At 40.6% G+C, this 24761-nt stretch overlaps 1 protein-coding gene across 18 annotated transcripts in view; it reads right to left on the reverse strand.

Moving 5' to 3' along the window:
• PARD3 (par-3 family cell polarity regulator) overlaps nt 1-24761 on the reverse strand; it is a 574463-nt gene that overhangs the window by 462376 nt on the left and 87326 nt on the right. For all 18 annotated transcript variants that reach the window (XM_040248382.1, XM_040248390.1, XM_040248385.1 and 15 more), the window contains exon 2: nt 20051-20152. In XM_040248382.1, the coding sequence (XP_040104316.1) occupies nt 20051-20152 (102 nt within the window). The remainder of the gene's footprint in view (nt 1-20050; nt 20153-24761) is intronic.

Raw genomic sequence — 24761 nt, forward strand, 5'->3', positions numbered from 1 at the left:
CAATTTAAAGGAGCTAAGAGTCTTATTTCTGTTAAAATCATGGCTTCAATGAAAGGGTAAGTTGCAATGATAAGGCCAGACCACTACTTTTGAATTTAAGAAATAGTTTTGAATCAAGGAAAATCCAAATGTATCAGCAGATATTCAAATTGTATAGAAATGCCAATTTCAATAAGGAAAAAAATAAAGTGATATCCCACAAATCAAATTTTAAGAGTGTGAATTAGAATTTCAAACCAATTTCCTCAAATAATGCATTAATCCCGTCGACACTGAAATCAGATTGATTATATTCTTTGCAGCCAAAGATGGAGAAGCTCTGTACAGTCAGCAAAAACACGACCGGGAGCTGACTGTGGCTCAGATCATGAACTCCTTATTGCCAAATACAGACTGTAATTGAAGAAAGTGGAGAAAACCACTAGACCACTCAGGTATGACTTAAATCAAATCCTTCATGATTATACAGTGGAAGTGAGGAATACATTTAAGGGACTAGATCTGATAGACAGAGTACCTGAGGAACTATGGACGGAGGTTCGTGACATTGTACAGAAGACAGGAATCAAGACCATCCAAGAAAAAGAAATGCAAAAAAGCAAAATGGCTGTCTGAGGAGGCCTTACAAATAGCTGTGAAAAGAAGGGAAGCGAAAAGCAAAGGGAAAAAGGAAAGATACACCCATTTGAATGCAGAGTTCCAAAGAATAGCAAGGAGAGATAAGAAAGCCTTCTTCAGCAATCAATGAAAAGAAATATAGGAAAACAATAGAATGGGAAAGTCTAGAGATCTCTTCAAGAAAATTAAGAGACACCAACGGAACATTTTATGCAAAGATGGGCTCAATAAAGGGCAGAAATGATAGGGACCTAACAGACGCAGAAGATATTAAGAAGAGGTGGCAAGAATACATAGAAGAACTATACAAAAAAGATCTTCATGACCCAAATAACCATGATGGTGTGATCACTCACCTAGAGCCAGACATCCTAGAATGTGAAGTCAAGTGGGCCTTAGGAAGCATCACTATGAACAAAGCTAGTGGAGGTGATGGAATTCCAGTTGAGTTATTTCAAATCCTGAAAGATAATGCTGTGAAAGTGCTGCACTCAATATGCCAGCAAATTTGGAAAACTCAGCAGTGTCCACAGGACTGGAAAAGGTCAGTTTTCATTCCAATCCCAAAGAAAGGCAATGCCAAAGAATGCTCAAACTACCGCACAATTGCACTCATCTCACACGCTAGTAAAGTAATGCTCAAAATTCTCCAAGCCAGGCTTCAGCAATACATGAACCTTAAGCTTCCAGATGTTCAATCTGGTTTTAGAAAAGGCAGAGGAAACAGAGATTAAATTGCCAGCATCTGCTGGATCATCGAAAAAGCAACAGAGTTCCAGAAAAACATCTATTTCTGCTTTCTTGACTATGCCAAAGCCTTCGACTGTGTGGATCACAATAAACTGTGGAAAATTCTGAAAGAGAAGGGAATACCAGACCTGCCTCTTGAGAAACCTATATGCAGGTCAGGAAGCAACAGTTAGAACTGGACATGGAACAACAGACTGGTTCCAAATTGGGAAAGGAGTACGTCAAGGCTGTATATTGTCACCCTACTATTTAACTTCTATGCAGAGTACATCATGAGAAACACTGGGCTGGAGGAAGCACAAGCTGGAATCAAGATTGCCAGGAGAAATATCAATAGCCTCAGATATGCAGATGACACCACCCTTATGGCAGAAAGTGAAGAACTAAAGAGCCTATTGATGAAAGTGAAAGAGGAGAGTGAACAAGTTGGCTTAAAGCTCAACATTCAGAAAACTAAGATCACGCACTCCAGTCCCATCACTTCATGGCAAATAGTTGGGGAAACAGTGGCTGACTTTATTTTTCTGGGCTCCAAAATCACTGCAGATGGTGACTGCAGCCATGAAATTAAAAGATGCTTACTCCTTGGAAGGAAAGGTATGACCAACCTAGACAGCATATTAAAAAGGAAAGACATTACTTTGCCAACAAAGGTCTGTCTAGTCAAGGCTATGGTTTTTCCAATAGTCATGTATGGATGTGAGAGTTGGACTACAAAGAAAGCTGAGCACCAAAGAATTGATGCTTTTGAACTGTGGTGTTGGAGAAGACTCTTGAGAGTCCCTTGGACTGCAAGGAGATCCAACCAGTCCATCCTAAAGGAGACCAGTCCTGGGTGTTCATTGGAAGGACTGATGTTGAAGCCGAAACTCCAATACTTTGGCCACCTGATGCGAAGAGCTGACTCATTTGAAAAGACCCTGATGCTGGGAAAGATTAAGGGCAGGAGGAGAAGGGGATGACAGAGGATGACATGGGTGGATGGAATCACCGACTCAATGGACATGGGTTTGGGTGGACTCCGGGAGTTGGTGACGGACAGGGAGGCCTGGCATGCTGCAGTTCATGGGGTAGCAAAGAGTCAGATATGACTGAGCGACTGAACTGAACTGTACTCCTCCATAAAGTTCAAAAAATTAAAAACAAAAATAAACCGAACAAAACCTTGAAAGTTTGTTTGGCTCTTGATAGTTAGAACACAGTCCTAAAAACCATTTAAAAACTATTTTACTCTTTGCATCATAGTAATATGTATTTCAAGCTTCATGTGAAAATTAAATTCAAAAACATTTTAAAACTAAGAGCCAATGTTAACATGGCTGCAAGAGACACTAAAACATCAGGGTTAGGAGAAACTGGAATGGGAAAATGCTTACCAAAATATGATTATATGTGTTTCCAAATCAGAGAGAACTGATTGTTTGAAAATGAATGTCAGTCATTCCAGCTGTTACAAAGAGCCACACAAGCTGTAAGGGCTTAAGAACTCAGGAGCAGAGTCCCTAAGGGACAGAGAAACAGATCACAAATTTCAAAATCAACTCGTTTTGTGGTTTTAAAGCTTGAAAATCGATATATCACTTTAAAAAAAAGCTGAGTTTATTTACCTATGACTCTGATTCAAAAGGTTAACCACTCTCCCTTTCCCCAGGAACACTGTTATTCATATGCACTTCATCTTTCTTACCCGCCCTTATGATCAAGTACAAAATTGAAGACTTTTAAAAGCACAAATTAACATAAATTACAGTACATTTAGTTCACAGCCCAAAAAGGTAAACAAGGAATTTACCACCAGCCGAGCACCCAGTCACTCTCACCAGGCAACCGCAGGTCCCATGTGGCAGGAACAACCGTTCATTCTAATCCGACAGAGAGCACTTCTGCTTGGGAACATGTATAACCAACAGTACAAAAAATATGAATCTTATCCACCGCATGGGTGGGCTGCATTGCTTCCACCCTGTCTGAAGACACTCCCTATGTAAGAGCTGCTGCCTTTCGAAAGAACATACATCCTCCAACTACATGGCCTTAATGTTTTCCTCAAAATGAGCCCCATTTCATGCTGGTCCTTCTTTCTTGGTCACCAAGGCCTGCTTGGGCTGGTGTTATGATGTGGTGAGGATTGCCCTGGGGGCTCAGATGGTAGAGACTCTACCTGTGATGCAGAAGATCTGGGTTCAATCCCTGGGTCAGGAGAATCCTCTGGAGAAGGGAATGGCAAGCCACTCCAGTATGCTTGCCTGGAGAATTCCATGGACAGAGGAGCCTGGCGGGCTACAGTCCACGGGGTCACAGAGAATCGGACAGGACTGGGTGGCTAACGCACATGACGTGGTGAGATGCTAGCTACAGGAAGGGGTATAGAATAGGAGAAGCTAAAGACCCTGGCCCCATTTGATTCTTTCAGCAGTTCACTGTTCAGCAGTCTTCCTTTGCTCACCTCAAGGATGATACATTTCTTCATTAACACCTACATGCATTTCACTTCCCTTTGTGTATTAAAAGCTCTGGATTAATCTATTCTTAAATTCAAAATTATCTCAGCCTACTTTAACTTGACTGCTGTTTCAGATCAAACTACCTAATCAAGAAATGTCAAAGGATAACTAAGGAGTACAATTAATGCTGGAACAAACCCCTCGAAAAATAACTGAAGAGAACTTACTTTAATCCAAATCAGAACTCTCTCAATCTGGAGACAGTGTGTTTTTGAAAGAAAATGTATTTGCCCTAGAATAATGTGAGGGTATTAAATACTAAAGGTTTGTATTTTTTAAACTGATACTTTGTGTAGTACCATCTGCACATTTCGCCTAACTACACAGGGTAAAGCTAAACCTAATATTAAAAAATACATAAGCTATTCTTGAAAACATGAATTGCATTTAAGTTTAGGAGCTTCTCATTAATTGAGGTTGTGAGAAAACCAAGAATATACAACTTTTGCAACACAAAAGTGAAAGAGAATAGAACTTGATGACATTTTATTATGTACACAGCAAAGCTATGTTACAAAACTCATCAAGAACACACTTCTTCCCACCTGGGTGACAGCAGCAGCTATACATCAAATTATTCTGGACGTAACTGCAATCTCTCACTGATGAGTAGTGGCACTGTCTATAGTTAAGGAATGGTTGGTATAAGAAGACAACTTCATTCAGCCAGAGCTACACTTTCATCAGCTGTGATCCTTCTACAAGTCACTCTTAATAGAACATGGAAAAAGACTTAGCATGTTATCTTCACACACACACTGTACATAACACAACTTTCTACTTTGTTTGGATACAAAATCCATGCAATTTCCTTTGCTTTGTACCTGAAGATAACCAATAAATGGATCCAAAATAATTACCTTCAGGCCATAAAAGACCAAGGCAAGTTTATTCTAAGGTCTTTGCCTTCTACTTAAAAATGAAGGCTCTTTAGCAGATAAAATACATGTCTATATAACTTAAGGCTCTTAAAGTTCCTTTTTGTTGAATTAAAAAACCATCTAACTTTCTGAGTTAGCTTCCTTGTTCTTCCATCATTAATCATTAAGCAGAATGTATCATTCTGCTGACTTCTGAGTCTACATGCTGATTTTCTATATAGTCAGGATGTAGAAGTAAGGCAGCATAGAGACAGAGACATACAGATGAATGATAGCAATGATGGTGTCATAGCAAATGACTGAAATCCACACGTCGGGCCACACACAGATCCTGGATGCACAAACTCTGACCATTTACTCCAAAAACCTTGGTTGTGTTTTTGCTGAGACAGATTTTTCAACCACACACTTTAAACTGCTTTGCCTTGTGAGCCCAGCAAACTGTCCAATATATAACATTTCTGCTTTTCTTAGTTTTTTCCCACTTAATATGAGATCTTAATTCCCTTGACAAGTCTCAAAAGTATTACACTCTTGTCCTAACCATTACTACCCCACCCCCACCCACAACCAAAAGTATACAAAACCCTGATTTTGAAACCTATGGAAACCTTTCCTAAAGCAAAACAATGCAGGAATCTGAAATTATACAGCTGCTGACATTTCACACACTGGCTTCAAATAGAGAGACAAGGCTCTGAGGAGGCGATACATCTTCCTTGCGGGGTGGGTAGGTGCCTTTCTTGGTCAATAGTGTTACCAACTGTACACACAAGATGACCCAGGAACTCGGCATAGGAATCTGAACTCATCACCGATACAGCCGACATCCCCGTGCATCCTCCAAAAAAACCAAGTCTTTTTCATCCCTCGTCTTCCCTGACAGGTTGGAATGTAATCACTTCAACACATGTTTACCAGAGCAGAATACCATCACTATTATTATCACCACTGGAACTACAAGCAATTAGAATGCGTTTCAGGCAGGAAGTTAGAAATGCTCAGCAAAATTTAATTAGACAAATTGGATTTTGGCGGAGAACTGGAGGTGAACACCCTACTTCTGTAAACAATGCGTGGAATCATTAATGACAAGACAGGGTGCTCCTATTGAAATTCTCAAGCACAGAATGCCGACACACAGGTCCCACCCTCAAGTTCAAGCAGAGTTTTCAACTCTGTACTTCCTCGAGGACGTAGAGAAAACATTCTGACATCTGAATCAGCGCCCTTGATTTCCTCATTAATTTCTCATCTTCTTTTCTGTACACTCTATGTAGAAGGTTTAATTTCTGAAAAACAGGTTTTAATCTGTGTCCACAATTCAAATTACACTGTAGCTGTGCATAAATAACTAAAAAAAAAAAAATCAGGATTGTTGAGAATCCCTAGTCAACAAACATCTACTATGGCTGTGATTTCTGCCAGAGAAAATAGGTTAGTGATTTGGAATGTCCTGGATTTGATTTGTCTCTGACATGTCAACGTTCTTCGTGGTAAAAAGGAAAAGAAGGGGAAAAAGAAGAAATTAAAATCACTCAATATTAGCAGTTAGGTCCAAAATAAGGATCGAAGTGATGGTACATATTAACATGAGTTTCTATATATTAACATGAGTTTTCACTGTCCACTCTTACAAACCACTGAGAGATGTTCCAAAACACACATCCTTCAGAAAGTATCCAAATAAATATCACATATTTGAGCTGGGTCTGAACTATATGAAGGAAATTGTTCTGAAGAACTTGTCTGTAATGCTGAAGGCACAATTCTTCCCCTAGTAGTGGTGTGGATATTACGACTGCTTCTTAATGGAGCTCAAAAATAACCATTCTACAAAAGACCACTGGGGGGCACACATAACCCATGGCCCTTGTCCAAAAATAAATGATGAAGTAAAAAGAAAATCACATTCTATGTGAGATGTTAGTTGACTTTTTATCAATTATTACTGCTATTTGGTAACTGAAAGGGAGCTCCAAAAATATTAACATTAAGAAGAGGAATCTTTAATTTTTAAATTCTATGTGCTATTTTGGGCTTCCCTGGTGGCTCAGACGGTAAAGAATCCGCCTGCAATGCAAGAGACCTGGGTTCGATCCCTGGATTGGGAAGATCCCCTATAGGAGGGCATGGCAACCCACTCCAGTATTCTTGCCTGGAGAATCCCCATGGACAGAGGAGCTTAGCTGACTACAGTTCACGGGGTCACAAAGAGTTGGACACGACTGAGCGACTAAGCACAGCACAGCACACAGCACACATGTATTATTTTAACAGCTGTTAAGTTTCATACTCAACACATAGATAGTAAAACTAAACAAGAAAGCACACAGCCAGAATCGCTTCCTTTCATTTTTTTATATTCCCAAGCAGTAGCCTCCAATTATTTTAATATAAAAAATACTTTTTTAAAATTTCAGTTTAATTCCACATAGTCCTATGGAACAATATTCCTATGAAAGTATATAAACATTAATTTGCATTCAGTGTAATATTTTGTTTATGTACAAAAGTCAACTAATCCTTTCAGTGAGATGTTTTGGTACTATGAGAGTCTTCATTGAAACAAACTTTTAGGAGAAGAATTCATATTAGGAATCAGAATCTTCTGATACCATGACAACTTTGTGTTGTAACAGTGAATAATTTAAACCCATGTAATAAATGAACAAATATACACACAAATAATAAACATCCATTAACTGACAGATGGCGCAGAAAATAGCCATGTTTTTGAAACCTTAAAAGAATTTTCAAATTAAATTTTCAAATCAAATGTTCAAAGCTTTTCTCAAAAGTTTCAACTACTTTCAACTCCAAATGAAACTTGAAGGGATCAGAAATTTCTGTACCAACCTTCCTTTTGCTGATTTCTGAAGTGGCTCTTTTAAGGTTCAATGACCTTGAAAACCTCAGGGCCTTCACTGAATCTTTCCGAGAGATTCCAGAAAAGGAGTAATATCTCTTCGCAGGTTTCCTTGTCAATCTGTCTGCCATCTCAGTCCATCAGAAGGCAAAATCCACAGTGACTCAGGTTCCAAAACTAACTACAGGGGAAAAAAAAATGATCCCCCAAACCCAGATACAAGGCCTGTGTTTTGCTCAGTCCTCTAGAAAGGGCAACAGATGAGAAACAGGTGGGAAACACAGGAAAGAACCCTTTCCATAAGCCCCCAGGAAGATGAGAGCTTTGCATAGGACAGGGAGACCAAGGACAGGGCTTCCTCTGTACCATATGAAAACACCCTCCACCAGTTAAACAGGCCAGAAGTAGTTGTCAGGAGTGACACAGGGTGTAACAACACACCTAGGAGTCAGCAGGGTGTGAGTAAACACAGCAGGCTCAAAGAAGTCTCTTTAACTCATTCCTTGCCAAAACAGACAGCTGGTTCCAGGACAGGATGGAGCCCCAACCCTCTTACTTAGCAAACACTGTTTTCTAAACTCCTCGAACATTCTCTTCTTCCAATGAATGAGAACTGAAGCGATCCGATGCTTAAATACTTTTACCCAGAAAAGTATAGGACAAAAGAGTCACAGGAGAAATGAACAGGGCTCTGGAATACCTGTCCTCTGCCCCAGAAAGGAGAGGAGGGTGTTTTACGTTCTTTCCAAAGGCAGCATCATACCTTCAGCTTGTCTCAAGTCCAACTGAATGAAGCTTGAGTAGGAGGAGGGGGCAGGAAAATGAAAGATGAAAAATCAGAGAACTCAATTACAAATATTCACGACACAATGAATGCTCCTTGTATGGTTAATACTAGACTCTCCCACAAAACTCAATGCTTTGGGACACACACAGCCTAACCCAAGGACTGAAAGAAAGTGCAGTCAAGGCAATATTTTTAAATTTAGCTCATAATCCTAAAAGTTCATTTTTGTAACAAGTGGTGTAACATTATTGTTTTTAAAAACACACATATACCAATCATTAAAGAAACTACATAATTGTAAAAACTACATAACCAAACATTAGATTATACCAGAATATATAGCTGATAAATCATACAAGTACAAGAATTTTAATGGGGACAATACTAAACAAAGCAATCATCTGCTATGTCAAATGAAGGTAGAATTATCTTTACTTAAGAGTGCAGCTCTGTAAGAGGGAAAGTCAGAAATGGCACACAGGATTAGAAGCACTTTCATCTTCCTGTTTTACAACGGATGGTGAAAAGTAAGCATCTGTCTATTCCCTTCAATATCTCAAGTTCTGCCTGGAATGGAACGGGTGCTCAAAAAACACATCTGAGCTAAATTAAAGAAAATGATACTGTTAATAAAAAAAGAAAATGTAAGTGCGGCTAGGTTTCAGTCTCAAGTTCCTAGAACTGAGAAATCTCTGCTGACACTACACACTACTGCTAATAACAAAATGCCTGAGAACAGTCAGCATTTGACTATCCCCTTAAAAAGAAGTGTTGCTTAGTATTTTATAAGAAATTAAGCAATCTATTGGGCATTCCAATGGAGGGACTATCAAAATTCTGAAATACAGGATAAAGATTATAGGATCCCGCTATTCCAGGTGGGTTTCTGATTTTAACTATGTGCTTTTATTGTATTAAATAAGCTCTTTCCTAGGAGGCAATCATGTCTGGACCATCTAAGATCAAATGGTTACAGCATTCACATATTTCTGTGCATGTCTTAGAAATAATACTACCAGTCTTGTGTCTGAGGCGTCATCTCCCTGAGCTGTCTCTTTATAGCCTTTTACACTCAGTTGTTTTCCTCAATATCTAAACCTCGTTATTCTAATTCAAATGTTTTGACTCAGAAGAATTTAAGGAGTTTCTTTTCCATATTTTAATACTAATTTCTAATTAAAATGTTACTAGTATTTTCCATCACAGTGAAGGCAAGCAATAAGATGAAGGTGTACACTCTTGGAGGAACCAATAAAGGTGACCAGGTTAGAATGATTGCAAACTTTGCCACATGGAAACACTATTTGTCACACGCCTTTAAATACCATCTATTCTATGTAGTAGTTATTTCCAAATTCATATCTCCAACTACGATCTTCCCCTTGAGCTTCAGAATTATATGTCCAATGACCTACTTGACATCTCTGTTTGGATGTCTCACAGGCATTGCAAAATCAGTTCAGTGTCTCAACAGGAAGAAGACTTGACTGTCCCCAACCCTGAATCCTTACTCCACTTGTGACAGCTTCCATGTATATGAAATGGAACCTCTGTATACCCACCTTGCTCCAGTTAAGATTCTAAAATCATTCTCAATATATCTTCTTTGCCCTCATCCCTCACACCTAGAATGCATTCTTCCCAAATCCATCTTCTAAAATTATACCTCTGTGTCACCTCTCAGTTTGACAGTTTAATGGCTTTCTATTGAATTTAGTAGCTTAATATAGTCCTCAATACCCGCCTTCCTCTCCAACCCCACCATTTCCCCTCTCCCAGCTGCTCACTGCATCCCAGCCACACTCATCCCCTTCAGATCCTGCATCCTTTTTTCCATTTCAGGTTGCTGTTCCCTCTGCCTCCGGCTGTTCCCAGATCTGCTCCTTCTCATTCACTGAAATCAGCACACCTGTGTCCTGAGAGCTGTCCTTCCATCCTATGCTCCACTACAGCCCAGACTCACTGCCTTCAGAGTCTCTTTTTCTCACTGCAAGGAAAGCTTTGTGAGATAAGAGGACATCACGCCACAACATGCCCTCAGCACCTCCATCTGTTTCTCCAGTATATTAGAGACTGAAAAGCATTTGTTGAATGAACGTCAGAAGGATGAAATGAATGAAGAATGGTCTGCTTAACCTTTGTTCAAACATATGCTGTAATTTTAGTCTTACACAGGAACATGGGGCATCAATAACTGTGATAATAATCAATCATTGTGATATTAATCATTGTGATACAATTACACACGGCCAAACTCTTGGCATTTGAATATTCATATAAGAAGATTACATCCAAGTAGTCTGACAAAATTAAATATAGTAGTTAAAAATCAATATATTTTTACTAGCTAAACTAGCCTCTTTTCCAACCACAACCAGCAATTAAAATGTTTGTTATCTGAGGCCAGGCAGGATCCCAAGGCAGTGAAAGAGATCTGCAGGTTTAGAAAGTATATTTGGTTCTCCCACTTCTCAAACCAAGGACACTACCATACCCGACTCCCAGGGCTGATGCAAAGTTACATCTCTATCCTGCTATGCTATGTAGCACAGGAGGGTTCATTTGATTAGTTGACTTATTTTGGAATTATAAGAGGATCAAATGATCCACACTTTTCCTATTTTCCTCCTTTTTTACTACACAATCCAGGAAGGGGAAAAAATTGCTACTTTCTACATGATTTCTATCCTTTATTAATAGTTGCATGAATGAATGGGATGATCGTGTTTATTATTTATAATGACTTCTCCAAAATTATTCAGAAAATATCAATGAGGAAGAAGCCAACAGTCATCAACCTTCCTCCTTTTTCTCCCTTTTTGTGATGATAACAGTTTACTGTATACATGAAAAGTTGAATTTTACACATTGCACTTGAGATATGAGAGAAAGGAAAACCTACACAAAATGCTTTAAAAGATGAAAGTTGTTATAAAATACCTTTTCACAGCATGTATTCAGGAGCCCTTGTTTTGAGATGTGCTGTTTTTTTCTGGAGAACTGTCGGTGTTGGCCAAGTAATATTTTAAAACCATAAACAAGGCCTTCCTTCCCGTCCTTCCCCAGCTTGAGATGTAACTGACATATGACATTATATGAGTTTAAGGTGTACAAAGTGTTGATTTGATCCACTGATTATACTGAAAAACAATTACCACTGGAGTATTAGTAACATTTGCATCACAGCACATAATTACCATATCTTTCTTGGGTGAGAACATTCAAAATCCACTGTCGTAGCAACTTTCAAGCATGTAATACAATATTACTAACTCTAATCATTATGTTGTTCTTATTCATCTTAATTGTGTACCCTTTAACCAACATCACCCCTTCTCTCCCAACTTCCAGCCCCTAGTCACCACCATTCTTTTTAATCTCTGCTTCTGCGGGTTTGGCTTTTTTTGGTTTCTATATACAAATGAGATCATACAATACATATTTGTCTTTCTCTGACTTATTTCACTCAGCATAAATTCCCTAAGGTCCACCCACGTTGTCACAAATGATGGGATTTTCTTCTTCCTTATGGCTGAATAATATTCCTGTGAGTGTATGTGTGTGCGTAAACACTCTTTTATCCATTTATCCATGGATGACACTTGGGTGGTTTCTATACCTTGGCAACAGTAAATAATATAGTCCAATGAACATGGGAGGGCAGATATCATTTCAAGACAAGTGTTTTCACTTGATTTACATAAACACCCAGAGGAAGGATTACTGGATCCTTTGGTAATTTTAGTTTTGATTTTTTGAGAACTGTACATGCAGTTTTTCCCTGCAGCTACACCAGTTTACATTCCCATCAACAGTGAACAAGGCCTCGGTCTCCCTTTACCCCACATCTCCACCAAAACCTGCTGTCTCCTGTTTTCTGATACCAGCCACCCTGACAGGTGCGAACTGATGCTGTGGTTTTGAGTTGTGTTTCCCTGATGATCAGTCATGTTGAGCACATATTTGCATACCTGGTGGCAATTTTGCATGTCTTCTTTGGAAAAATATCTATTCATTTCCTCAGTCCATTCCGTGACCCAGTTGGGTTTTGGTTTTGGTGTTCTTTTTTTAGTTATTTGAGTTATTAGATAAATGGTTTCCAAATATTTTTTCCCCTTCTGCAGGTTACATTTTCTTAATATTGGTAGCTTCCTTTGCTGAGCAGAAACTTTTCAATTTGATTCATTCCTACTCATTTATTTTTGCTTTTTGTTGCCTTTGCTTTTGATGTCAAAACTTTTGGTTTGTTAGAAAATAACCTATTTCCCCCCTCAACTATTCCTGAGCATCTATTTTGTACCAAGTTCTCTTCAAACTGATAGAAATACTAAAATAAGTAAATGAAAATGAATATCTATAGAGATTCTTTTTATAAAACAAATACCTAAGATAGCCCAGCTTATATGTTTGTTTTTAAATCATTAGAAGGTGGTATTTAAGAATGAATGAAAGTGAAAGTGAAGTTGCTCAGTCATGTCCGACTCTTTGTGACCCCACGGACTGTAGCCTACCAGGTTCCACCATCCGTGGGATTTTCCAGGCAAGAATACTGGAGTGGGGTGCCATTTCCTTCTAGTTTCCCTAATTCAAAGATGGTGGCAGCAACAGTGATCAAGGATGATCAGATTACTGTTTCCTGGGGTCTTATTTTTGCCAAGCACAATGTTAAAATCTTAACACAAATTCTCAGGTTTAAACTTAATACAAACTTACAAGGTAATACAATTACTATTTACCATTTAGAGATGGGAAAACTGAGGTTACAGAGATTAAATACTTTGGCACAGGTCATAAAGAATCAGGATTTGCCATAGGTCATTAAGAAGTCAGGCCAGGATTCAGACAGGGGCACTGTAGCCTCTCAGCCACCCCCCAGCAGCCACCCCCAAGATACCCCTTGTTGATGAAGCCACAGAAAAGCAACATGCAGCAGCCCAGGGAACCCAGCCCTAGCCTACCAGTAACAGTGATAACTGACCCCCACTCCCCCTGACTCACGGGGTGGCCCCAGCCAAGCTAAGTCCTCAAAGCCTCCCCCAGAAAAGCTGCCCAGCCATGATTCCACAGGCAGCCCCCACCAGCAAAGGTCCTACTGCTTCCGTCCCCCTCAGCTAACTTCCCTCACCCACCACCACCTCGGATACACCTGGCCCTTTGCTCCCCTACCCACCCACCCACAAACTAATGAGCAGTGGGTGAACCAGTACTCACGAAATAATTAAATGTTGGGAAATAATCCCTTTGAGTTAATTAATTAGCCATTTGGTGCTCTGCTGTCATTTAATTTAAATATTTTCTTATTTAGAACCTAACTCAAATAAATCCATTTAGGAGGAAATTAATCAAGTCATCTAGTTAAATGAAGTCTATTTATACAAATTATTTCTAATTATTTCTTTAAATCATCACTATGCCAATTCACACTAAAGTTTTTTTTTTTTTAAGAAAAAAAAAAAAAAAGGGATGTTCCTATTATAACCCAAATTTAGAACTGACTAATGCTCTCTTCATATTGGAATTAGGCAGAAGGAGAACTACGGAGAAATTTTAAAAAATAAAGTAACAAAATCTCCAGTTATTCACCTATTCCACCCTCAGAGATAACTATTTCAATTGGTCCCTTAAAACCTTTCAAAGGTGTATAATTATTTTCATTAAAATTAGACTATACTTTCAATGCTGTTTTAATCTGATTTTTTAACAATTTTATATCAGATTCATACATTTATCTGTGCTTTGGTTACAAATATTCACCTGCCAAACTGATCCTCCAGAGCACCTCAACCAGCTAAAGTCAGGACTAAATCCTGATCTCCCACCTGGGTCCCCCCCCAACACTCCCGACCTTGGGGAATAATCCCACCATTAAATTTACCTATTAAGCTACCTCAGATCTGCCTACCTACCTACTTCCCACTTCACCACCAGATCCAACCTCCATCCATCTCGCATCCCCCTCAAAGCCCACCAACTGGCCCCCCTGGGTCCACTATGCCTCCTGTTCATTCATTCCTTTTTTAATTTTTTGCCAAACCACCCAATTTGTAGGATCTTAGCTCCCTGCCCAGGGATGGAACCTATAACTCACTGCTTTGGAAGCACAGAATTTTAACCAATGGACCATCAGGGAAGTTCGCCCATTCGTTCTTGACACATTCAGCTAGGGATATTTCTCAAATATAAATCTGAACACCTAACACTTCTTTGTTCTCACCTGGCTGTCCAAATTCCAACTCACTCACATTTTTTTTAAGTATTGTTTCCCGCTGAGCATGGTCAGGGGACTTTAATCACATATTTCACAGGACTGTTCCTTTTCCTCAAAATCATTATCTATCAGTAAGTCTGACTCTCGTAACAGATCCTAAGCCCCAAGAAAGCAGGAACTATATCTACTTGTGTGTTCAACAATATACCATGGCACTAAGCACAATGTCTGACACACAATAGGTACACAGTCAATAAATAGGTTAAATTACCTAAAAATAATTTTTAAAAATATATATCAAAAGTCTTATCCTTCAAAGGAAATTATTACATGTGTTGTCTTTTCATTATTATTATTATATTATTACTATTATTATTCAGCACCCTGGTTTGAAAACTTCTCTACTTAAGCTTTCTTCAACATTAGGAGGGGCACTTGTCTTTGGTTCAACAACCCAGTTTTAACTTGTCTATTCCACAAATGTCTCTGTGCTAGCTTCCACCGACAAGTGGAAACGGTTGCTTGTCCACAATGCCAATACATTTTAAGAGTTTCTTTTTCTCAATATTCTTCTACATTAGGACACTGGCCAGCCAGACTGTCCCCCAGAGAATCCTGTTTTCTTTCCAACAAGCAGCAGACAGCTGGCTCCACAGCAACCAACCCTTCGACAACCTGGACCCCATTCTAAACATACAAACTCTTCAAAGAGTTGAAATTGCTATCCCATCCAACTCTTCCTACAAAGAGTTAGATATGGATAAATGAAAGCTATTTCCCAAGGTCATCACGAAGCTAGAACCACATGACATCATCCTCGGTCAAAACAAAACCGAATCCCAGTGTGACAGAGGAAATGCTTGATACCACATCTTAAATCACCTTCAGCACCAAGGACTTAAGAGAAGACAATGCTGTGAGTGAGAAAAAGACTCTGTTCCTGCTGACTGCTCCCCAACAAAGCACCCTTTCCCAGCTCTAAGTGCTGATCACTTCCGCCTGAAACGTCCATTTCCGCCCTTCACTCAGTATAAGGTGCCAGCTCACAGGGAGAAGTAAACGCCCCGTATTCTTACCCAGACATCTATGTACCCAGTTCACTAGAGTTTACAGAGGAATGACAGGAGGGACAGAGAACTAAGAGAAGCTCAGAGATAGCAAATAATAAACAATGGAGAGCAAATCAGGAAGAAATTCAGACAAAACAGCGCACCATTCAGGAAGGCTCGAGCTACAGCTGCTGTCAACCGTGCTAGAGAACGCGTGAAAGCCACTGTGGTTTTTCACAATTTGGCAGGATGTCAATGAGAAGACTGAGAATCAGATTCTGAGAGTAAACAGACCGGTGTAACAGCACGTGCAGGCTGACCCTGTACCCTGCCTGGAAGAATCAATGTCCAGAAGAGATGAACACACAGGGCACATCCTCATGCTCAACCTAACTCTAGAATATTCTGTGTCGTAGGAAATCAAACCTACTCCAAGAACCCAAGACAACCCACACTCACACCATTTTGAATACATTTGGGTAAGCCCTGGTATTGGAATCGTATAGGCACTAAATGAAAACTTCTCAGTGCTATGCACTGAACATTAATAACTAAAGGATAGTGACCAAAATTACAGATAATAGATGCTTCAATTTTTTCCTGTGATCACTTGAATTATTTCCTCTTAATCCTAATTTCCCTCTGTTAAAAATATTTTTTCATAATTTTACAAATTCAATGACCAGGTATAAAATCTGTATCTCTGAGTTTGCCCTTTTACAAAGACTGCCAGGTGGACAAGCCAATGAAGTCTTGTCTTCACAATCTGGGAGCAAAAACAGCACCTGGGGCACTTGAGGAGTTGTTGCTCAGTTACTGAATTGGGTCCATCTCTTTGCAGTCCCATGGACTACAGCACACCAGGCTTCCCTTTCCTTCACTATCTGCCGGAGTTTGTGCAAACTCATGCACACTGATTCAGTGATCATCCAACCATCTCATCCTCTGTCACCCTCTTCTCCTGCCCTCAAACTTCCCCAGCATCAGGGTCTTTCCAATGAGTTGGCTCACTTGAGGGGTGGAGAGTATAAAATGCAGGAGCCCAGAGGAGTTCCAAAAAACAGGACTTTTTTTTTTTAAGAGGGATTGTATTATTTATTTAGAAGATTGCTTTTCTAACCTAAAAGCAAAATAGGTGTCAAGATTCTTAGTCAGAGAACCTGCCAAAAAAAAGTTGAAAACACTCCCAGGTGATTATACAGAATCAAATTTCAGAACCATGGAAAACAGCCATGCAGCTGACTACACACAATCCCTCACTTTGTATAACTTTATCACTTCAAATAACATACTTTTCTTTGAACTCAAAATAATACATAAAATAATACAACAATCACCCAACAACACTCGTGTGGTGCTGAGATTCTGGATTAGTTATATGTTTTTAGTTACAACTTAAAGTGGGTCCATGAAGATGCTCCTTCAAAAACTGAAATTAATTTTACACATACACATATCTGGACTTCTCTTATGGCTCAGATGGTAAAGAATCTGCCTGAAATGCAGAAGACCTGGGTTCAAGCCCTGGGTTGGGAAGATCCCCTGGAGAAGGCAATAGCTACCTACTCCAGTGTTCTTGTCTGGAGAATCCCATGGATAGAGGAGACTGGTGGGCTACAGTCCACGGGGTCACAAAGATTTGGACACAGCTGAGTGACTAACACACATGCACGCACACACACATTTAAATACTTTGAAACAAAACAACGATTATAAAATCTAAAACACAGTTTATTAAGTACCCTATGATTTTAATATGCAACTGTTTTAGATCACAGTTTGCCTTATTCTCTCTCTCCCTCTTTTTCCTTTCTCTCCCCCTGCCCCCACCTTCTCTTTCTCTCCTTATCTCTCCCTCTCTCTCCAAACACCCACCAAAAAGACCATATACTGGGCCATAAAATAAGTCTCAATAACCCAATAGCCGAACACCTACGTCTCAATACCAACTCAGAACGTGAACTGTGTCTGGAGTGTGAATGCTGATGGGGGTGCTTCATGAACCCGCCAGGTGCTATATCATCCTGCTCCTATGGCAACCGCGGTCCCGACAACACACCAGGGCAAGACACGGCATGGAGGCAATCTCAGAGCCAATTCTTACACCCTCTCTTTACTTGGACATAAAGTCAAAATGTAGAGTGAAAAGGCACCAACTTGGGGGAAACCTACATCTGTGTTCAATGCAGAAAAGGAACAGTTTGCAATATCCTGTAATAAGCAATAATGGAAAGGAATATATGCACAAGTATGACTGAATCACTCTGCTGTATACCTGAAACTAACACAAAATTGTAAATTAACTATACTTCAACTGAAAGAAAACAGGTGGGGAAACAGGCATGCTCATCACTGCCGCTGTGGGCAGGGACATGCCCCGGACCACAGGGACTCCTCCACAGAAATCCAAGAACCCAAACCAGGAAGAATGAACCAGCACAAAACTCCCTAAAACAGAACACTGTGCAGTTCTGTCAGCAAAGCCACCATCAGTGGACATGTTAATATATTTATAAGCAACTCCAAAAAGGCAGGCTCACTCCCTCCTATTTAAGAGAAACAGTGTGTGTGTGTCTGAAGGAAAAGAGTGTCAGGAAAAGCAAAGCCCACTCAAAGAGCGGCAGTAATGAGCTTCAGGCAGCAATGGGGTCACGGGTAGCTATGTCTTTGCCGGTATTTTTCTCTTTCTGCACAAGAAGCCATATTATCTTAAAGAAGAAAAACAACCAAAAAAAGAAAAGAAGGAAGAGGAAGGGAGAAGAAAAAATATTAAAAGATCAATACAACATTAGCTCATCTCTTTGCAGCATTATGACTGGGAAAGGACACCTGTTTAAATCCTTCATAAATCTCTGTAGTTGTCTAAGCCCTGGAGCTGAGCTGCACAATAAAATGACTATAATTTGAGTCTCGAGAGGGGCCTCTTCATGTGGATTGCAGCAAAAGGACTTGGGAGCCTCTTGCTCCTGGAGCCTCATGATTAGAACTGACACCTGAAGAAACAGCAGCAAATCACATATGGGCAGGAAAGTTCTGTATTTTCAACACAACATGCTCCCAGCCCACGGGAGCTGCAGGGGACAAACCCCACTATGGCAGGTGCTAGTGAATCAAATATCCTTGACGTTACACAATACCTGGTACCTGGAAATTTTCCTTTTCCTTAAGATTTCAAGAAAACACATAAGACATCAACCGGTTCTGAACCAGGCACCATGCTAACTGTCGGGAATGCAGGTGTAAAGAAGACGCAGCAGCCCACAGCCCAGGAGGCAAGGGGCTGGTGGTTGGCGTGATCGATCACCTGGGAGGAACAGCAGTGATCGCTGGGAGATTTACCTTCCTTGATCCCATGAGGTAACATCACTGCAGAGCCCACCCTGAGCTATATCACAAGCCGTGATGAACAGGTGAGGATGCGGCGGCCAGTCCTCCCCATCATCTCACTGCCAGACACGAGGGGCGTGGCCCCAGCCTGCTCAAGTCAGCACCTCATCCAGTCAAGAATTTGACTACCTCAGTTGTATCACATGCAATCTCTTGATCAAGCCTATTTTTAAACTCTGGTAGAGTATCACATTATACATATTGCCAGCTGCAGAATTGGTATTGCTTATCTCAGCAAAAAGAGATTGTTTGCATGGAAAGATCAATGGCACTCATTAACTTTCTAATACTTCACACTTTTTGAAATGTTTGGTTTTTATGTGATTATATTTAAAACTTTAGTAAATACTGAAATAAAATCATATTAACCAGCTGCCTAAAAAAAAGGGGGAGGTAGCAGGGGAGGATTTCGAGGGGCGGAATCTGAATTCCTGTGCCAGAGCCCAGCATCCTGTCATGCTCCTAACACACCCTGAGTCATTCCTCTGCCCCCTCCGTCAGTGAGGACAGACAGGAGGTGGATCCAGGCCATGGCTTCAGCGCTGACAGAGAAGATGGTGTTGCAGTATGGCAGAACCCAAAGAGCAGCTACAGAGGAAAGGATGGCTTCCTGGAAGCCAAGCCCACCAGGAGGAATGCAGCCAGGGAATGCCAGCCACTGGGATCAAAACAGAGATGGTGATCATAATGACAGGCCTGAGTTGTCAAGAAAGATGTTACGTCTGGTGAAAATAAGGGGGGAATGGCATGGAAACTTCTTAAAATGTTTCCATTTAAACACTGCAATTTTAAAATTCCCAAAACCTAGTAATGAGTCTCCGGGGTTCAGGAAAGCAAAGATTCATGATACTTACAATAAAATAAGCAAACCAGTATGAGTGGGCCAAATGCTCTTTAAAATAGTGTCTGAAACAGAAAGGAAAGTGCTCCCCTCCACCCACATCCTCCCCAGTCTTCACAAAAGGCACCAGAGCCACTTCCCTGGACTTGAACTCACTCTGTCTTTGTCATCTGCCACATCACAGAGGATGTCGTCAAGATCCAGAATCCCTCCATCTCCATGTTCCAGTCGATGCACTTGTATCCAGTAGTTTGGATCCTGTATGAGAGCACACAGCAAGTTAGCACCACCAAAAGGGAACGCAACAATTTAAACTGGGATAAACTCCTGCTGTGAAAAGGAACTGACCTCATCAACAATACGGCACTTGACTGAAAATTCAAGTGGCTCCCTATGTTTGAGTCCATTTAGCTTTTTTTATGATGGAGTCACTCATACATGTACATCCCTTTGGCTCAGACACTGATATACTATTGTGATCGGAGCTGCAGACACCAGCACAACTCACGGCACAAAAAATAGTAATTCCTCTGAAGTATGCTGAGTTTCCCATGGTCCAATATGAAATACTTAATAATCTCCCCAATCCAATCTATTGAGACATTCTAATAAGCAAGCAACACATACTGTGTGTCTGAAAAACTCTTGTTGCAGCCTATCTGAAGAAAAGGAGGCTGTCTGCCTTGGTGGCTCTAAGTAATCACTACAAACAGGTCTAAAATATACTGACACAGAAGAATGTTAAGACCACAAGTGAACAAAGCAAGCTCAGAACAGCGTGTGTGCTTGAGTCTGTTTTATAAAGACAAAATTACATACGCTCGTATGTGTGCATAGAAAAATGTCCCCAGACCAACATTTTACAAACCAACATTTTAATATTTATCCCTGAGGGGTAGGGCTGGGGAAGAAGGAAGACAAAGGACTTCATTTTAAGTGTTACACACTTCTGCCTGGGTATGTGTGCATACTTATGCACGTACACATATACACATTCACACACATACACACACAACATATATACCACAGAATATAACATCAAACCAAGTTCTAAATGACGTGAGGAGAAAACATAGCTGTTCTTCAACTTCTACAATCATTCTCATTTGTATATTCAAAAATGAAAATACACTAAACTATAACCTTTGCCATTAGCTACTGAATCATCCATAGCACAGAATTACTAATAAAAAGTTCAACTCACATTAACACTCTATTTTACCAACTTAAACAGTGATATCAGGTACAGCTCTTTCTGAGAGGAAAGGCTGGGGTGGAGGAGGCACAAGATTAATGACAGTTATTAATAAAAACACAGACTATGGACCCTACCCCATATCTACTGACTCAGACCTTCCAAGGGCGAAGCCAGGGACTCCAAAGCTCTAGGCAATCATTACAATGGAACATGTATTATCATCAATCCCTGTCACTTTTTAACCAGCACAGAAAACCGTTCAGATTCCAGTTCTCAAAGTTATTAAACACGACCATAGAAACCACTATGCCAACACTCCACAGTTGCTCTGCAAGCACCCTCATTTATCTGGACTTCTTTAAAAGGAAATTCAGGGAATTCCCTGGAGGTGCAGAGGTTAAGACTCAGCACTTTCAGCCGGGGAACTAAGATGCCCCACGGCCAAAACATTTAAAAAGAGAAAGAGATTCAGTACTGAAATCAACTGTTCCTCCAGAACACAGACAGTAAGCTTCTAGAATACACACGCGCGCGTGCACACACACACACCCCTCTCTCTTGGCATCCCCTTCATACATGGGCCTTACTCGGCTAATTCCCTGGTTATATTAATCACGTCACCTAGAGAGTTCTTAGGAAACCCTCTGCTGTTAGTCCAGCCAGGCTCCAGAATTTTTCATTTCTAGATTGGTTGAGCTGTTAAAGAACAAAGTCCTGAAACAAACTGTACTTCTACTCTTCCTTCCCAAGTGGCATTCACTCTGCAAGAGAAATGGGGAAGAATGAATAACCCAGGGGGTGAATAAAGAGAAAGTAGTCCTTTACCATCACATCCAGCCATTTATCACTGATCCACCCTGTCCTCTGCTTCCCCTGAGCAGGATGACCTAACCAGCTTAAATATCCGCTTTCATTTCTGAAACACTTTTATGCACACAAAAGGCAATGTGTGCACGCTCAGTTGTGTCCGATTGCTTGCAACCCCATGGAGCCCACCAGGCTCCTCTGTCCATGGAATTTCCCAGGCAAGAATACTGGAGTGGGTTGCCATTTCCTACTCCAACACAGAAGCAAACTGACCCCTAAAACGTAACTTATAAAACACGTTATTAAAGCCTCTTGACCCTCCTCACTCTTTCCACATGAGATCATAATCTACTGCCTTTCTATAACATTTGGAGGTACTCCCTGGAAATAAATTCCCTCCTAAAGATGTCCCAGTCTCTTAAACTGATACGGGGGAACCTACCACAGTCCCGCCTCCTTTGCACCATTTCCACTCTAGCAGCCTGCACTGTGTCCTGTATAAATGCACCCCTCCCCACTGTGCCCAATGTTTGGAGCCCCACTTACCCGCAGGCTGACCATTTCCATCCCTCCAGACTCCTCAGCCATCCTCTTCCCCAAGAGCTTCTCCTGACTGGAACATCCCAAGAAAGGTTAAAAGTCTATCTCTAGCCTTACTGTTAAAGTTCCTAAAAACCGTTAACAGTATGATGCAAACTAGCACATATCAGATGGATAAACAAGGTCCCCTTATATAGCACAATGTACCTGTGATAAACCATAATGGAAAAGAGTATTTTTTTAAAAAGAATGTATATATGTGTATGACTGAACCAGTCGTACAGTAGAAATTAACACAACAGTGTAAATCAACTATACTTCAATAAAATTAATTTTTTAAAACCATAACAGCATGGAAAATAGCACTCAGATGTCAACTCAGAGTCTTCAAAAGTTGTTAATACTGTATTTTTGCAGATGCTAAAATAATTGTATGAAATCTTCTATGGACCCTACTTTTGTCCTTGAGCTACCACACTTTGATCCTTTTAAAGATCTGTCATCTCAGATTCTTCTTCTCCTATAGCCTCATGCCAGTCAGGCTTCCTCCCCACCACAAGTGCCAAAACTGTCCATCGAGGTCACCAACAGCCTCCATGCTGCTAGTGAGTTCTCAAGACCCATCTTCCTTGGTCTATCAGCAGAATCTGACACTGCTGGTCACTCCCTCCTCCTCGAAATATTCTCCAGACTTGGCTTATCATTCTTCAACTGCCTGATCAGGGTGTGTCCATTTCTGAGATTCAGTTGATTCCTGACTTCAGAGAAGTCCTGATTCAGCGGTCAGCTATGCCAAGTAGCCATGACAACACCATGTCAAGGCTTTCATCAGGCTGGTACTTATTAATGTCACTCTGAACCATGTGCTGGATGGGAACAACTGCTTGGAGAGAAGACACAGAGTGGGAATCATCAGTAATCCTAACAGAGCAAAGGACACTAAAAAAAAAGTCCTCCCACAAGAGTGTAAAACCAGGATGCTTTTCGCCACTGAGAAATACATCTCCTTGGAAGAGTTGTCTCTCAGGAGGTGTTAACTGACAGCCTTCATCCACACAATTCTCTCTAAATACCCAGAGGACTGGCAGTATTTTCAAGGAACGGTCAAGTACCCAGGGGAAAAACTTGTTTTCTAAACAAGTTGGCACATACTCGTTGATTCCACTTCATGGTAGTTTTCACTAAGAAGTTTGAAATAATTAATAACAGAAATCATTGCTGTCCTGGCTATAGAAACTTATACATACAACTGAACAGAAAGCAGTGATAAGACACTTTTTTAAATGCCAAAAACATTAATTCTACAATCAGTAGACTTGTCATTGGATTAAAAAAACAAACGCGACACATACTCAATTTTTTAAAAAGGTTTCACTTACAGTCAGTTCAGTTCAGTCGCTCAGTCGTGTCTGATTCTTTGCAACCCCATGAATCGCAGCACGCCAGGCCTCCCTGTCCATCACCAACTCCTGGAGTTCACTCAGACTCACATCCATCGAGTCCGTGATGCTATCCAGCCATCTCATCCTCTGTCGTCCCCTTCTTCTCCTGCCCCCAATCCCTCCCAGCATCAAAGTCTTTTCTAATGAGTCAACTCTTCGCATGAGGTGGCCAAAGTACTGGAGTTTCAGCTTTAGCATCATTCCTTCCAAAGAAATCCCAGGGTTGATCTCTTTCAGAATGGACTGGTTGGATCTTCTTGCAGTCCAAGGGACTCTTGAGAGTCTTCTCCAATGCCACAGTTCAAAAGCATCAATACTTTGGTGCTCAGCCTTCTTCACAGTCCAACTCTCACATCCATACATGACTACTGGAAAAACCATAGCCTTGACTAGACGGACCTTAGTCGGCAAAGTAATGTCTCTGTTTTTGAATATACCATCTAGGTTGCTCATAACTTTTCTTCCAAGGAGTAAGCGTCTTTTAATTTCATGGCTGCAGTCACCATCTGCAGTGATTTTGGAGCCCAAAAAAATAGTCTGACACTGTTGCCACTGTTTCCCCATCTATTTCCCATGAAGTGATGGGACCAGATGCCATGATCTTTGTTTTCTGAATGTTGAGCTTTAAGCCAACTTTTTCACTCTCCTCTTTCACTTTCATCAAGAGGCTTTTTAGTTCCTCTTCACTCTCTGCCATAAGGGTGGTGTGTGCATATAAATAACCAAAGATCTGAACAGTAACAATAAGTTTACATTATGATGAACAAAAATCCAGAAAGGTTCTCAACAAGTGGCTGGATAGAGGACTACCAAGAAGCAAATGTCCCTGCCAGGCAACACTCCCCAAGATGGATTGGAGCCCAGAGAATAAACCAGGATA

Source organism: Oryx dammah, unplaced genomic scaffold (assembly GCF_014754425.2).
Source record: "Oryx dammah isolate SB20612 unplaced genomic scaffold, SCBI_Odam_1.1 HiC_scaffold_10, whole genome shotgun sequence".
NCBI classification, from domain to species: Eukaryota; Metazoa; Chordata; class Mammalia; order Artiodactyla; family Bovidae; genus Oryx; species Oryx dammah.